Raw genomic sequence first — 17,655 nt, forward strand, 5'->3', positions numbered from 1 at the left:
CGCCTTTTACCGCTGCAATAATACATTTGAAGTGTACCTGTCGCAGTACACGGCGTGTTTGTTGGAGACAGTTTTTTTTAACGTTTCAATTAGAAACGTGGATGCTCCGACAGCAAAAGCCCTTTTCCCAGCCATGCTTTAACGCACTCTTTGCAATAAATACAGAGCATATTTTTAACCGTCTGATCATACCCGAGCCACAACAATTGGACAAGCCGTTCTTTGCGAATTGCATATATTTTGGACTTTTTGTATGTATAAGACTCAGGCTCCGATGATCCCGTCTCCACCCATGTTGGGTAGGGATTAGGCATTTGACCGGGGAGAGGGGAGACGGGTGGTTGAGCGGTTACATCCGCAGATGATGAGGTCAGGGCTGGGCCGTTCAGGGCCGGGGACAAGTTGAACAGACACAAGCATTTTTAATTGACGAAAGAAAATGATCAATAGTTCTAATTGTTCACGGTTGTGATGTCGCTTGAGGTACGGTTTAACACATGCCTTCCTTTATTTTCCCCACCCGCATTCAGTGAAGAAGAATATTAGGTTCTGTTGCAATCAGAAGCAGAGTAGGGGCACGTCTTTGCACGTCAGAATGTGGGAAGGAAATATAATAATAATGTGACACATACAGAGACCAGTGCTCGAAGTGGGCCGGCACTTCTACAATTTACCCTTAGGCGTACTTTTCTTGCGTACCGGCACTTGTCACAGGCTGCTGGTACTCTACTCTGCCCTATCAAAGTCTGGTTGTCTCTCTATCATATTATGATCCTATAAAGTGGACCGAACAAACAATAAGGTGAATAGGCTAAATGTAAAAAAAAACTACTTTACCCAGGGGGCACTACTGCGTTCCCATGGTGCACTGTGGCGATCACCGGGTTCCATTGTTTAATTCGCGCCAGTCTGCGTTGGCAGCTAGTCAATGTAATGACTGCGAGAATAACCTTTCCAAAATGTTAAACTGGCTCCACAAGAGCGAAAGGACACGAATGGATTCAGAAGAGGACACGTCCGATCTTCTAAAATCAAATGACTTGTCAACATTAGCTTTAGCACCGCTAACGAGAACGAGCGTTAGCACCGCTCCTAGCTGTCCAAAGCCTGACATGCCATCAGCCGAACGACCAGACCGACCAGCGGCTCCCGATAACGCAGTGTTCTGTGCAGTAATAATAACCCGGTGAGTCGTGCAGATGAATGGCCTGACTGTTGGGTCAAGTGACCAAATAATGTATTTATTTTTTTAATCACAAAACGACTGGCTCATTGCCAAAGGAAAAACGCTAGGCTGCGAAGTGTGCAGCAAAGTAAAATTGCTTGCTGCTCACACAGAGCAGGGACTGAGGCTGTCACCTGAGTGGAGTGGCTGTTCAATCTCTGCCTTTGTTACTGACAAGGCTAAGCAACAGCATTCACTGCGTAAGAAAATCAAGGAACACAGATTCCAGATCCCATTTAAAAGCAGCGGAGACAGAAAAGAACTCAGAACGTAATGACATTCACCAGAGTGTTCCGAAAAGCCTACAAAATCGGTAAGCATGGGCGTCCATTTACAGATATGCCAACTGATGTGACCTTGCAGGAGTTAAATGGAGTGAACATGGGGCGAGTTTTGCACAAAGACAAGACATGTGGTGATATAATCGACCATATTGCTACAGACATGCAGAAGAAAACGACATAATCAAAAAACAGACGAAAATTGTGTGTGTGTTGATTGACGAATCCACCACAATCAGTGGCAAGACTGTGTTGGTGGTCTGTTTAAGGGCAGCTATTGCTGATGCAGTGCCGGACACAATCTTCTTCGATCTTCTTGAGTTGGATGGGACCACAGCAAACATAATCGTACACACATTAATGACATGCCTTCATAAATATGGATTCGATGAGAACTTTTTGGGTGAGTGTTTTGTGGCCTTTGCATGTGATGGAGCAACTGTCATGCTTGGCAGACACGCAGGGGTTGCTACACAGTTTTGTGCTTAATTCCCACACCTATTTGTGTGGCACTGCTCAAATCATCGCTTCCACTAGAGTTCTACAATTCCAGCCTGAAGACTTCATTGCACCACACACTAAATCCTTGTGTAATTGGCACTAAGCATGGTGATGCAGATTTGCTCACTAAAGCAAGTGTACTCCAATAATTAGGTGAGTGCTGCATGCAGCGCTTAACTATTGTTCTTCATAAGTTTTATTAGGTGAGTGCTGCATGCAGCGCTCAACTATTGTTCTTATTAAGTTTTCTTAAGCTTTCTTTCTTATTCTCTACAAACTTTGGGACCTATCTCCTTCCTCAATTTTTCACCTAGAGACTCCATTCAAATTTTGAAATATTTAGAATAGCTTGAAACGCCTCTTTTCAGATTTTTTTTTATATTTTATGCTTTTTAAAATATTCTACTTTTAAAATACTATCTTTTTTTTTAACATGGGAGTCAATGGGAGGACGGCAGAGCCATCCTCTGTAACTTCAACAGTTTAAGACGTAACTAGATACATTTTCAACCGTTTATCTTTGTTCCAAGCATTAAACAAACGAAACAGAATTTCGATATAATTTAAACTTTCTTCAGAATCACAGTTTTAGTTTCAAACAGTCATATTCTACAGTTGGTCCCATTGAAGCCTTCTGCCCATTCTGACACTTAAATTACTTAAGACATCTTAACTCGGTCAAATTTCAACCGTTTACCATTGTTCAAACCATTTAACAAATCTACACACTTGTATCTTCAATAATATCCAAACGGAATTTTGTTATCATTTAAACTTTATTCAGAATCACAGTTTTAGTTTCATACCGGGTTCGTTTTCAGTTGGTCTCATTGATTTACGTTGACGCTGGAGCGTGAGGACGATCAGCAGTGTTGCCAGATTGGGTGGTTTTTCTTGCCGGATTGGGCTACTTTTGGAAGGCGTGTTGCAGTGTTGCCAGATTGGGTGGGTTTTCCCCACTCTATTGAGCTACTTTTAATCACGCACCGGCTTGCCACACACACACACACACACACACACACACACACACACACACACACACACACACACACACACACACACACACACACACACACACACACACACACACACACACACACACACACACACACACACACACACACACACACACGTTCAATTCATTTTACATTTCTGCATTTTTAGCAGTGGCGGGCCGTCAGGGCCAGGCCTTCTCTGCTGGCCTAGACACTTTCAGAACAATACATTATTTTTATAAAATATATAATTTACCGGTATACCATATATTTTTTTTTCATTCATTTTATCCGTTTTAATAAGTTTGTTCACATAAGTCTAAATACCTATTTATTTGTTTTTCCTTCAATTGCTTTGCCTCCAGCGCGATAATATATATATTAGAGCCCTTATCCAATCAGATTATTTAGCCGAGGCCTTCAGAAACCTGAGAGAATCCCCTCGCTGATAACGCTAATGGGGACTATGTTGTTGATTGACATGTTCATCAACCAATCAGATTTTGAGTATGCCGAGTTGGGCGTTTCCTTTTACACGTCTAGGCCTTCTAGCTGGCCATGTTTGGCGCCATCAGGAGGAAAACAAAAGGAATTACAACTAGCTAGCAGCGAAATTATATAGATCATTAGGTTCGATGTTTTTAGATAAGATTCACTTTAATTACAATGGATGACAGAGGAGAAGGACTGGATATTGCGGCCGACTTGTTAAAAAAGTCTTTTTCGAGAAGGATTTTCTCAGAAAAGCTAGAAATTGTGAAACACCAACACCGCAGCTAGCTGCTCTGACCCAGCGGGCAAAGGAATTGTGCGGTACTTTCAATCCAGCAACTACGAGAGGCATAGTTGGCTGACAGCGTCAAGTGGTCATTGTAATCTGTATTGCTGCCTGGGAATGCTTGCTATTTGCAACAGATCGATGTGGTGTTTGGAGCCACGGTGGGTTTTCCAACCCGAGTTGTCTCACAAAGTCGGCATTGAGACACCAAAGTACGGTGGGCTACTTGCATGCAACAGTCTTGTTGAAGACGTTCGGTGACACCCGAGTGGATTTCAACTCAATGAGCAAGTAAGAAGGGAAACAGAGCTCCACAACGAAATCACACTTGATTTGTAAAGCCCATATTATTATTCTTTTGGTTTAAAAAAAACAACCCGTGTTTGTTAAAGTAACATGGGATTGTTTTGAATTGGTTCTTGTTTGGTAGTATTGAATATGTATGCTTTTATTGCAAAAGTCCTCTAAATCAAGCACAGGTTCTAAGAAAGAAGCACGTACTTTACAGCGTTTTTACGACATAACGGAGGGTTTTTGGCTGCATTCACGGACAGTCGGAATTTGTAGAATCTGAAGAATATTACGGTCTTTTCAGCTTATGACTAGGGTAGGCTACGTGCGTTTTGTTGTGGTTGTTTCGGCTTAAAGAAAACAAAAAACATTATTCTTAAAGCCCGTTCAGTTGTCAGGGTCATATTGGGTGGTTACATCAACATGGCAATAACCCTGACGTCATTATTAAGTCATTTGAAAAGCGGTTTACTTCAGGATGATTGGATCAAAGGCCTCATGGTAAAAGTTACGGCCCATTTACGTTTTCTTAAATGGTGAGCATGTTTACATTGTTTACTCCATTTAGACTTTTGAACTTTTGTTCAAATCCCTTCACTTGATTTAAGCCATTTAACGTTTCTTTATGTCTAAATCTATGTGGCATTATTAAAAAATATTTTCAACCTCACTTTGCTGCAGAAAAAGCATTTTCTGCAGGAAATGCAGTTTTTAGTTGTAATGATTGTCCCTTTGATTAGTAGCTGTTGAGAGGAGGTGTGTTTTTGTCAAGTATATTTTAATTTTTGTCTTGTTAACCCATGGATATTAAAGCTGCATTAATAATTTTTTGGTCACTTGGGGGCACACAAACAACCTAACATTACAGCTGCACAGCCCGGTCATTATAACTATCACTCAAATTCTTATGGCAGGCATGTTAGCTAACAATTGCTACAGTATATATCCATGATATTTAAATCATATCTGACATATTACATTTACCTACCTTTTAGATTGGACTGGTTTAGTTTACATCAATTCCTAGGATTTAAGGACTTCCCAGCCTGAAGACTTAATTTCATTACACACCAAAGCAAGTGTACTCCAATAATTGAAATGGTTGCCAATTTGATTAAATAGTTTTTGAAGCTCAGCATTACCTCTTAGTTATTTTTTATACTCAAAAAATCCAGAATTTTAAAATGGTTTACTGATTTGCACGCGTCACTTACATGTGAATAAGGGAGTACCGGCACTTATTTTTTTCCACTCCAAGCACTGACAGAGACAGACCTGCTAAATGTCCGGCGTGTCATGTTCAGTAGTTGAACGGATGAAACTGTATGTTAGTTTACCTCGTAGTACTTCTGCAGAGCAGCCAGGAGGCACACCTGGAAGCCGTTGATGATCTCCTCATGGGCGGACTGGAAGGTTACTCTGGAGTACCACTGTGTGAGCAGGCTGAAGTGGAATCCCACAAGTGTTAGTGGAGCATTGTTTTTCCGCAAATTTCAGTCATGTGAAAAAAATTGTAAAAATATAGATGCTCGTCCTTTTATATAGACATTGATCAAGGAACATTTCTTAAAAAAAAAAAAAAGGATAGAGCGCGTGAGAGGCCACTTGTATGCCATGGCGTCATTCAACAAAATGTATTACCAACAAAACAATAATTATACCCAATTATACAGCATTCTAAAAAATAAATTAAGAACATTGTTAATGGGTTTGGAGTAGAGCTGTCAAGCGATTAAAATATTTAATCGCGATTAATCACATTAATGTCAGTTAACTCACGATTAATCGCAATTAATCACAAATAATTTTTCTATGCTAAATATCCCTTGATTTTTTTGTCCCATAATTCTTCTCATTTTAATTCTCTTATCAACATGGTGAAGTGCATCGGCTTGCCTTGTGCAAATGATTTTTTATTGATAACAACATTGGCATATACTGATCAAAGCAGGGCGATAAAAAAAAGCGCCTATAGTGCAATTAAACGACTGCTTTCAACAAATGTCATTTGAACATAGCAGTCAGGCTACTGCTTCTTTGTTTTGAGCCAAAGAAAAAATAATTTTTTTTTTTTTTTTTAAATATAATAATTACGTTAATCGCGCGATAAAAAATTTAACGCCGTTAAAATTGGTTTGCGTTAACGCCGTTAATAACGCGTTTAACTGACAGCTCTAGTTTGTAGTACCTATTCAAGCTTGCTACAAAACCCATGGCAGATCTGTTCCGCTTGCTGGGATCATGGTGGACATCAACTCCGATCACCATGAGATGTTTCTGGTGAACAAACAACATCCTTATACATGGCAGAAACTAACCAAGATTAAGACCTCCTTGCAGTGTATAATCTATAATCTTTAAACAGGCGAGCCACCTCTTCATCTTAAAAAGTTAATTTATTCCACAATGATATTGGCATAATGTTATTGATAATTATTGTTGAAGGGTAAAAATGCTTGTGTGTCAAAACCATAGCCAGTTGGCCAAAAACAATGATATAGTTTTCCTAACTAATTGTAATTTGTGTAGATTTCTGTGTCAATTATATTAAATATTAGCTCACCAGAGGGACGTTGACCGTCCACAGCTCTCCTCCCACCTTGCAGTTCATCTGAAGGAGGATCTTTTGGGCAATACTTCTCAGCTTCAGAGGCTGCGAAATTGTCCTAGAATTGATCACCTACGAAGGGACACATTTCAATATGAGTGCATACAGTCTAGGGGAGGAATGGTTCATAAAGTTATTGGGCCACGACCTCAAATTTTGGGAAAGGCTGCTGTAGTGGTTTGAGTGTCCGACGGCCAGTCAAAGAATACTGGCTGGGTTTAATGTCGGCAGTCTGTCCGTAGGCATCTTTGAGCAATATGTCTAGCCCCTACCTTCTGCCTTTCAACAACATCTAAATGATGCATCAAAACCACAGAAAAGGAAGTTGAAGTGTCAAGTCACTTTGGATGAAATAGTCTGCCGAATTACTATTTGGCAGACTAGAACTGACAGGAACATCGGTTCCTGTCAGTTCCTCTTCACCACATACTTTGAAGAATGTCTACAGACGTGAGCCATCACTTGTCAACGACCTGCGAGGGGACGGGGTTCTTGACGCAGCACAGCTTCTTGATGGCACTGTAGAGGTCATCCCGGTTGCCTGGGATGATGCAGACAACCATCTGCATGTTGGGCTGCACCAAGACGGGGAAAGGGGGGCAATAGTGAATAGGTTCAATCTCTCCATGACACAATTTAGAAGACAAATATATTCTAAATATAGAGCTTAGTTAGATATTTTTACTTCTGCATTAGTAATAGGTTGTAGAGTATTTTTAACCTAAAGGCAATTCGTTTTTTGGGGCAAACCTCGCTGGTGAGCTGAGAGTGGATACTCTTCACGTAGTTCTCCGTGCGGTCGTCGCGCAGCTCTATCTTGATTGGTCGCTCGATGCGCATTCCCATGGCGCCAGCCACCTTCTGAAAGGTGGACAGGAGCTCCTCCGCTTGCTCCGCACAGCGCCGGGTGTAGAAGATGGCCCAGACTTGTAGAGGGATCTGACGTGCAAAGACAGGTAACATGCATCCCTTCAATCTATTTAGCTCACGGCTGGTAGAGAGGATTTACAATCTAGGGTCAATTGGCTGCAACCAGCCGAGGAAATAGGATACGAGACAATAAAACCCAACTAGCAGCATAAATCTCACTGGTTTCAAGTGACCCGTTAGTCAATCTTTCATTATCGAGTTCAGACACAATGTTCAGGTGTAGCGGGGGTAGATACACCCCCTGACTCACACAGCTGATGGAAGCCTCTCTGCCGATCTCCTTGGACCAGGACATATCAGCACCAGGGACAATGGATGCCGACTGCATGCAGATCGTCTCAGGTGGAAGAATTCGGCCTTCAGTCTGGGAAGGTAAACAAGGAACAGGATAGTCGGGTGCTTAGAGTGTTTGAGTTTGGAACCAAATGTCCACAGTCTTCCTGTAGCCATCCCTGGTCAATATGATTGACCCCAATTGCTCCTGTCTCATCAAATTACATTTGGATGAAAAAGTCTGCAAAATATTTAATATTCGAATACTCGTTCCAGAAAAAAACACTATCAAGAACAACTTTAATAATCCCTATATACTCCCTGGAACCGATTTTGACAGTATATGCATGTTTTGTTGAAGATTTAATAGCTTTTGAACGTTAATTAGTAGGCCTAAGTAGGTTGAAGTTCCTTAGTTTTTCCCCGTGAAAGCGAACAGCTGTTGCTCCATTCCAAATCAGCTGTTCTCTGCCATCTCAGCCCTTACGGGAGCTTTTCAATTCATCCTGGAATGTGCATCTTTTCAGGGAATTTGTACAATAAATCCATAACAAATACCGAACATTGATTGTCTTATGTGTCCATATTATATCCATTATATTGACCGGGTATTCCCAAGACGCTCACGCTCTGCAGCAAGCCAGTCACAGTTGATTGGCGCGGCGCTGAACAGCGAACGTAAACAAACAACTAAGCTAAGGTTTTAAGTATTACTTTTCCTCCAGAGATCCCGCTAATGTGTTATAAAGTAAAGGGAAACAAGATATCTATTCTTCCTCCACCTCTCTCGCTTCTCTACTTGGTGTCGCCGACGCTTATAGTTTGCCTCCCTCGCTCTGGTAACGTCACATACGTGAAAAAAAACAACAAAAAAAACAAAACAAAACAAAGCTCCGAACACTGATTTAAGCTTCGAATACTAATTTTCCGAACGAGTATTCGAATAATTCGGGCCAGCCCTAGAAACGGGAGGTATTCTAGTCCGCTCAGGTATGCGCCAGAGACCCAACATTATGCATTGTACATATTTATAATTCGAAATTCGTCCCAGCCTTAATAACAAAGATGCTCAAGGGTCTATAGCGTATAACCGCGTTGTCTGATTAGTTTGATTCATTTTTCACAATTTACCAGGTCTCATTTTGAAGACCGAATCACCGCGCCAATTGTTTCAATGGGAATTGCCTCGACCTATACTTTCAACATAAAGTGTAAATATATATATTTTTAAATTCTTCCCAGCCTTTATAGCACAGATACTTTAGGGTCTAAAGCAGGCATCTCCAAACGGCGGACCGCGGTCCGGGTCCGGACCAAGTGAAGGTCCTATCCGGACCAAGTGAAGGTCCTTTCCGGACCCATGACCAATTTAAAATAATAAGAAAAAAATAAAAAAGATTTCACTATACAAAGTATGATTATGTTAGTAAAATTATTTCTCACTGAAATACAAATTGAAAGGCAGAATAGTCTGTAGTGCAGCATAAAAACAGCAAAAAGCAATGATCTTCACAGAGCGAAGATCATGCCTTCACCGAACTCCCCCCCTCCCTCCGTCTGTCACGGCATGTGCGTAATAGCGTCACTCAGAAAATAGCCAATCAAATTTTTTGTTTACCGGAAGAGCGATTTGGAATGAGAAAATGGCTTGCTCGAAAATAAGGCAAGTTGACCCCGAAAACAAACATTTTAAAGATGAATGGACTGACCAATACTTGTTGATTCTCCCCAAAGGCAGTACAAAACCTTTGTTGTGTCTTTTATGTGTGGAAACCGTGGCGCTGATAAAAAGTATCCCCAGAAGTCAGAAGTAAGAGCGTGGAAAATATCCGAGCTGAGAGCTCAGTATGAGAGGTCTACACGTGTCTTCACGCACTCATTTACAGGCCAGCAACGTGCAAATGAATGCTCACTTAAGATTGCATAGATTTTGGGGCAACATAAAAAAAGATTCAGTGACACGACTGTTGTGAATGAGTGCTTGAACGCCACTGCCGAGACGTTACTTGAAGGTAAACAAAGGAATGAATTGTGTGAAAAAATAAATGCAAATCCCAATGTGAGCTGCAACGACAACCAGTAGAATCCAAAATGTTATCAGATGACGCACTGTCACAGCTTCATGCGGCTGTTCCGAGTGCCCCATCCTTAGCCGTTGATGAGTCTTCAGATGTAACGGATAATGCCCAGCTTTTGGTTTATGTGCGGTTGTTTCAAGACAAGAAAGAGATCTGAGGACCTGTTGGGTCTAACACCACTTGAGACACTGTTTTGCTCACTTGAAAGGAAGGCCTAATGCTCTTTTTGTGTTTATTTGAAATGTAGGTCTGGTGTACCTGTTTTGCTTACTTGAAATGTAGGCCTAATGCACTTTGTGTTTATTCGAAGTGTAGGCCTATTGTTCATGTTCTGCTTACTTCACATGTAGGCCTTATGCACTTTTTATGTTTACTTGAATTGCAGGCCTAATGTACCCGTTTTGTTTACTTGAAATGTTAATATGCGTTACTTTGTCTTACTAGTTTTTCATGGTTAAAAGTAAGCTATTTGGAAATTGAAAATAAATACATCTGAAATTATAAGGTAATATGCTGTGTTGATTGTATTTGACAAAAGAAGGCTATTAGGACGTGGTAGGTTCGGACCTTTCTTGGAAGGAATCCTTAGTAACTGGACCTTGTTCAATTTTAATTGAAGACCCCTGGTCTAAGGCATATAACCGCGTTTTCGGATTGCAGTTTAATGCATTTTTCACAATTTACCAGCTCTCGTTTTGAAGGTTGAACAGATAATTTGACTGAAACTACTTAGCAGGTATTTTTTTTGTTTTTGCGTTTAAGATACTAATTGATTTCTTGCCGACGATCCATGGCTGCCTTTGTGAATGTCGGCACACATCGAATAATCGATTATTCGTTCATACCATCCACCAATTAAAAAATAAATAAATTGACAGACAGCGGTGGAGCAATCCCGTGCGTAGCCCTGTATGTTTATGAAACACGACGTGCCTGGAACAAAACCAAGTCGTGCCACGCTAAGTCATAGCGAGTTGAGCTGGTACTGTCTTTGGAAAAGGGGCATTAGAATGATGGATCAGCTGGGCTTACAGTGATATTCTCGCTGTTGACGTCCAGTCCCCAATTTTCCAGTTCTTTTATCGTCTCGGGGTTGTTCTTTATTTTGTATAGGAGCTGGTTGATTGAGGTGGTGTGCTGCTCACTGCTGACGTTGATGTGCATCGTCAAGTCCTGCAAGAGACAGCCCGTCATTCTTAACCAGCCCAAAACAGAAGCGCCCTCCCAATACAAACTACTACTACTAGATAGTCATCTGACCCAACGTTTTACTGAAGAGAAAAGTTATTCTCTCCCATCCAGATGCTGAGAAACTTGCTCATGCAGCGCAATAGTGGAAGTTACTCCACGCTATCAAATCATGCTTAAATGGTTGTAATTTAAATGTACTATAAATGCATTATACATTGTGCATACACGTCCAGTATCACATCTTATTTATTATTTCTGAGAATCACTATTCTTAACAATCTCTGATTCATTGATTCTACACATAAAATCAATATGGCACATTCAATTGTGGATGCAGAGGTATACGGAATAGTATCATGGCCAAAACAGTCAACCCTACCCTATGGAGCCATAATAGGGCAATGCACAGCAGGCCACTGGGGTTTTTACCTTCATGGCACGGAAATCCTTCTTCATCCTTTCAGGGATCCCCGTCATGAAGCAGAGCTCGGGTACCAGGAGAAGCTCCCCTGTGATTTGCTGCATAACATCAACAGTAAGTTTTCATTTCGAGAGATACATTTAGTAGAATTACCGTGACATTTGTTGCCTGAGGATTATAAACATTGCGCTGCGGTTCTTGGTAGGGTTGGGCAATCGTCTACAAGCTTCCATCGTCCGATAGCGCCCCCTGGCGATCGCCGATAGTCGATACTATCGGGGGCAGCAACTTTATAATTGTTTTATGATAATAATTATTTAAAATAATTTATCACTTTGAAAAAATACCAATCTAATTTTTTCTTAAAAACGATAACGATGGTCTTCCCCTTGGACCAGCGTGAGCCTCCACTGATTTAAGTTTCGATACGTCGGGGCCGGCGGCGCTGTCATGATGACACACGCAGATGACATGACACACAGCTCGTAGCTGTGTTCGAAATCGTTCCGTATCACGGATATAGTGCACTATATAGGGTGCTCGCCATTTTGTTGTGTTATTCGAAATCTCACTGGTTAATTTCAAGCACTAGTATATAGTGCACTTAAAATACCCCAAATTTGAGTGTACATATGATGTTCCCTACGTGTTACTCGCGTATACCACAATGCAATGCGGTCGTGTTTTTCCGGAGAAGAAGAAGCTGAATAACCGCGAAAACGAATACATTTAATGATCTCCGGCTTTCGTTTAGAAATGTCAACAATTTATTTGGGATTTAACATAGAATATTTAACATTCAAAATTAATAAGAAAAACCTTGTTCAAGGAAATGTAATATTCAACATCAATACAACCTCCAGCTTTCCTCGAGAGTGCCCGGTTTGTTTACATGATGTGGGCGCATCTGTCTGCGTCACACAAATACCCGGCGCATTTACTGACGCATATGACGTTTAGAAATGTTCAGCGTAATGTCCAAATTCTCGTTTGTTTGTTCCCTATGTAGTGCACTATATCATGAACACTATAGGGAATAGTGAGTGAGTGAATAGGGAACGATTTCGAACACAGCTCATGTACCACAGCTGTGACCCGGAAATGGTGCAGCAGGGTGTGATGTCATTTCGCCGTGCGAGCAGACCGGTAGGTTTCGAGCCCCTCCCCTCTCGCAGCAGTGAGTGAATACGGCAGGTCAGCGCTACATAGTGTGTTTTCCACCTGTGCCAGTTCATTTCAATTACAATTTGCGGGGCTTTTTAAGTTGTAAAAATAGCTACCACAGCGCTGTTTTTCAAAAAAAAAAAGATAAATAAAAAAATAATAATAATTAGCGGCTATTTATCGGCAACTTGAGACGATTGACGATAGAATCCATCTATCGTCGATAGAATCGACTATCGGCTCATCCCTAGTTCTTGGTTTCACAGTGGGGAATGTGTGGCTGATGGCTGGTTTATATCTGCGTGCCTTGATTACAGGGGCGACAGTTACTCAGGAGGTAGAGTGGGCGGTCTGGCAACTGGAAGATTGCTGGTCTGATACCCCGGCTAGTCTTAGCCAGGTGTAATGGTCTTTCTGAGCAGTACCTTTACCAAAGTTGCTCCTGACGAGCCGTCTGTTGCCTTGCATGGTAGAGCCATGTGCAAAGGCGTGAATGAGTGGGTTTGATTCAGACATTGTAAGGTGCTTTGAGTGGCCATAGGTCGGAAAAGCGCTGTACAAATGCAGTCCATTTACCATTTCTCAATGCACTTCAGGTATGCAACCTCACCAAGCCCAAGGGTCCAAGCAGCTTGATTCAAGCCAGGTAAGGCTGCCTAACCAGCCAACAACCACACACATGACGGGACACAATACTTCTGTTCTTCTTGCCTGCTACTCACACAAAGTAAGCTAAATAAATCGAATGTGGAAAATGTATCCTAAACATATTTCACATAAAATGACAGAACTCATTATACACAGCCCATAACATTTCCCACAGAGTTTGAGTTCAATAACTCTCATTAGGGATATTATGTTTGATTTGAAAACTCATTCATAATAATTATAATAGTGTGAGGCTTGTCATTACGTCATCAGTGACAGCATTTGTCATATCCTTCAAATGGAAAAAGAAATGTAAAGCAGTAGATTCTAGCCACAAGAGGGCACACTGCCGTAAGAATTGAGCCTCAAACAAACAAACAAAACCGTGTTCGACTGTTGGGAGGACTAGGATGTGTTTTCTGTGAATGTGATGGTAATGGGTTCAGTTCACCTTCCCTCCTGGGTTGGACCTCTCCTTGGGTCGATTGACCAGCAGGGGTTGGTCCAGCTCCTTGATTGTGATCCCATAGTTCTTGCTGCTCGGCCATGTCACACATAGTACATGTGCAGTTGAGTATTAAACAGCTGTGGTTTTACTTTTTGGGCCAGGTATTCTGCTTACAATAAAAGCCTGGTATTCAAACAAAACAAGAGGCCCACTTGCCTCTTGAGCCTCTGGTTCAAAAGGGCATTTTAAAAGCGATACGAGTTAGGCATGCTCGATTATGGAAAAGATCATAGTCACGCTTATTTTTCATAGTCACGCTATATTCAGCATTTCTCTCCAAAAAAAACACTTGGTAACTGAGAACAAAATTTTCAAATAGAAAAGTTCAAATAATGAAAAATATAAAATAATGGAGAATATGTATCCATTATGTATCCAAATGTTTGACTAAAAATACCTTAGAAAGATGTTTTGACCAAAAAATCGAAATTACGATCAAAATTAGAATAATTGCACAGCCCTGATAGCAGCTATGAAAAGGCGGTTGGTGGTACCTGTAGTAGTCTACGAAGGTGGTGGTGGAGCCGTCAGCGAGTGTGAAGATGTCTTTAGGAGCCTTTTTCCACTCAATGTCATCGATGCGGTACGTGCGGTTGTTGTAGCGCGTAATGACGATGCTACCGACCAGCTCCTTGGCACACTCGTCCTGGAAGTACTCCGTGCTCTGTTGATAAATTATGTTCCTGAAAGACAAACAGTGGTCATGACACGTTTTTAGTTTTAAGTCAATTAAGTAGGGAATTTCAACTCTGTGCACCGCAGTTAACTTTAAAGGTTAACCTTCATTATATACAACCGCTTATTGTACTCCCGAGTTTGTTGTCTTGTTCTCTTGTCCTGTCTGGTTGTGCTGCGACAAAGCAATTTCCCATTGGGGATAATAAAAAGGTACATATCCATCCATCCATCTTCTAGCACCATTTTCTTCATGTACCAGCAAATCCCACGATTTAGTCAATTACCGGGCACTGTTCTCATCAAGCACTCAAACTCCCCGACTGGTCTGAAAGGTCAATCCAGATCGCCCCCGCCTATTGCAAGCCTAGCCCAGGATGGCTTAGCGAGGTGTCTTAATGAATATTGCACATCTCTTCTAAGCATATTCATAGGACAAGCGGATTTAAAACATTTATATTTCTAGCGCTTGTGATTTCTGTATGAAACAAGACATCCGGCAAAAAGGTCCATCATAGACATCTCAATCCTAGATTTGTATGGAAGGGGCAGTATTGACATGCTCCGTGTAAAAACTTGCAAGAGCATGTTACATATCTTGGTTGGCTGATCGATTGGTCTTGATTTTTTTGGCACGTCTAGGGCTGTGCGATATGGGAAGAAATTAATATCCCGATACAATTTCTCCATTTCACGATATACATCTTAATATTTTGAAATCTCCTTTAAAGGACCCCATGAAATCACACTTTTACCCTTTACTGTCAACACTACAATCCCTGCAGACAATATACCATTCTTGGTCACTTTCCAGGTGGTTTCCATCAAAACATTTTATATTTTCATGTTAGTGATTAATCACAATTGAGCTGAAATAAGACACTTTTTTTTCAAACAAAGCACAAACTGCAAAAACAATCTTCAAAATTACAATAGAGGCAAAATTAAACTGAGAAGCTCAGGAGAGAGAGAGAAATAAACATTAATAGGCTTATAAACATTAAGGCTGAATCATCTAAAAATATTTTACACAAATAACTAATTTAGGCAGCATTTTCTTTATATGTAGGCCATTGCAATGAATTAAACTAAAATATTATAAACTAATTTTGATACAATGTGTCCGATATTTTTGAACCCATTGAATTAATTTATTTAGGAATTGTAGGTGTGCTGCCCTCTACCCCCAGCGCCTTGCCGTGGTCAAACAGATAACTCCTCTCCCCAACAAACCACGCAGACACGTCCCAGTTAACTCTTTATGGTTGCTTGAAGTAGGGTAAAACAAAGATGTTTTCCGAGGCTAACTTATAGCTAGAGAAGTAGCATAAGACGAGGGAGCACCTTGTATTCCGATTGTGTGTAACTGTTACGGAGTGTGCAGCTGGTAACCATGACGACATCATATCAGACAAGACGTTACAAGAATTGGCGCGTTTTGCTCCATGTCCTCCTCTCGATATCCAAAAAACTGCCAGATCACTGATCCCTTATTAGTTATTTTCGGAACCAGCAGTTCCGAAAATAACTAAAAAGGGAGCCGGCCGGCGTTGCAAACTGTAAGAAACTTGAAAATGAGTTCCCTCCCTTCCGCACCTAGATGTCGCGTGGGATTGGTTGGCGAGTGTGTGACGCAAGTGTTTTTTTTACCCCTCACTCACGTTACGGCGTGAGGGAGAGGGAGAAAGCCCCCGGAGAATGTTTTAAACACGAAACCAAGGCAAGTCTCGGCTGCTGCTTGAAAAACCCCAGATGACCCTAAAACACTCGATACTTACGAAATAATAATTTTATGTATCTCACACAGCTATTTCAGAGATATATCGAGTATATTCGATATATCGCACAGCCGTAACGTCAACTAGTCTTCGCGACCCGGTACTGGCTCCTGGGTTGGGGGCCGTTGGTATAAACCATACGATTACTCAAACAAACATTTGTTTGGTCAAATATAATTGAATATGATTTGTAATCATAATCAATGTTATGTCTTACACAATAAAGCCTATCCTTAAAGATTAAAAACCTTGTCTGCATCAGTCCCTCCAGCCACCGAAAAAAATGGATTAACAAGTGCTTTTCTCCTTATAAAGATAACGATGATTGTCCGACCGATGAGAATTTGGTCAGGCAAGGGCACATCGACCAACCGACCAGAAGGCGTCAGCCCTAATGCATTCCAGATTTGTCGCATACTAAACACGAGGAAAGATAACACGACATCTGTATTTCTAGACGACAAGACAAGCGTCGCATTGACTTTGGATTCAGATATGATACTACACTGTTACTACATGTGGAGTTATTTAGCGTTAATACATTTAAGGTTCCTCTATATAACTACATGTGCTGTGACTCATTGTAACTCCATGTTTGGTTACCCATTGTTACCACGTATGCCGTTCATAGGATGTTTTGAAGAGTGAACTCACATGGCATTAAGCACCGAGTCGTTCCTCAGCACTTTGTGGGCCACGTCCACCGACAGAAACAAACCGCCGTCCGTTCTCTTGATGCTGGTTGTGTACCCAGGCCACACCTGCAGTCTGCAAGCACACACACACAGACACACACACACACACACACACACACACACACACACACACACACACACACACTAGACAATGGTTCTTGGCTGTCTCCTGGGCATTTAGAGAGCAATGCCAGATCTGGCAACTCACCGATGTTTTCCCAGAATGATGGCACTTTGTGGGTCGAAATGATTGTGTCCAACAAGCTTCAGCCCAACCATTTTCATGATCCTTCGGTTGGTGACACAAGTTGGCAGGAAAGAAGACGTGAATGTTTTTAAGTGTCTTCGTCAGGATGGGAGGCATATGACACGCATACAATAATTTCCTCCTTAAGTGCTTGGCTTATTTAATCGAGAGGAAAATTATTAATAAAACACCCTGCCGCCACCTGGCTTGCTGGAAACGCTGTTTAATAATGATGCTACAGATGGAGTGCACTTTGTGGCAGTTTAAGACAATGTTTATAACAAATGTATCCTCGATAGACCTTTAGCAGACCTTCCGGGCTCCTAGAATTATTTTTTAACAAAAGAGTGATCCCTGGAGATGGAAAT

The 17,655-nt window shown here is 41.3% G+C and overlaps 1 protein-coding gene across 2 annotated transcripts in view; it reads right to left on the reverse strand.

Moving 5' to 3' along the window:
- The window catches only part of piwil2 (piwi-like RNA-mediated gene silencing 2), a 30,708-nt gene that overhangs the window by 1,149 nt on the left and 11,904 nt on the right, over positions 1-17,655 (reverse strand). For both annotated transcript variants that reach the window (XM_030357926.1, XM_030357925.1), the window contains exons 10-21: positions 17,249-17,329; positions 17,000-17,113; positions 14,387-14,575; positions 13,836-13,920; positions 11,581-11,670; positions 10,993-11,133; positions 7,860-7,973; positions 7,430-7,618; positions 7,153-7,254; positions 6,635-6,751; positions 6,260-6,348; positions 5,409-5,514 (exon numbers count right to left, since the gene is read on the reverse strand). In XM_030357926.1, coding sequence (XP_030213786.1) covers positions 5,409-5,514; positions 6,260-6,348; positions 6,635-6,751; positions 7,153-7,254; positions 7,430-7,618; positions 7,860-7,973; positions 10,993-11,133; positions 11,581-11,670; positions 13,836-13,920; positions 14,387-14,575; positions 17,000-17,113; positions 17,249-17,329 — 1,417 coding nt within the window. The remainder of the gene's footprint in view (positions 1-5,408; positions 5,515-6,259; positions 6,349-6,634; positions 6,752-7,152; positions 7,255-7,429; positions 7,619-7,859; positions 7,974-10,992; positions 11,134-11,580; positions 11,671-13,835; positions 13,921-14,386; positions 14,576-16,999; positions 17,114-17,248; positions 17,330-17,655) is intronic.

The sequence above is a fragment of the Gadus morhua genome, chromosome 6, assembly GCF_902167405.1.
Source record: "Gadus morhua chromosome 6, gadMor3.0, whole genome shotgun sequence".
NCBI lineage: Eukaryota > Metazoa > Chordata > Actinopteri > Gadiformes > Gadidae > Gadus > Gadus morhua.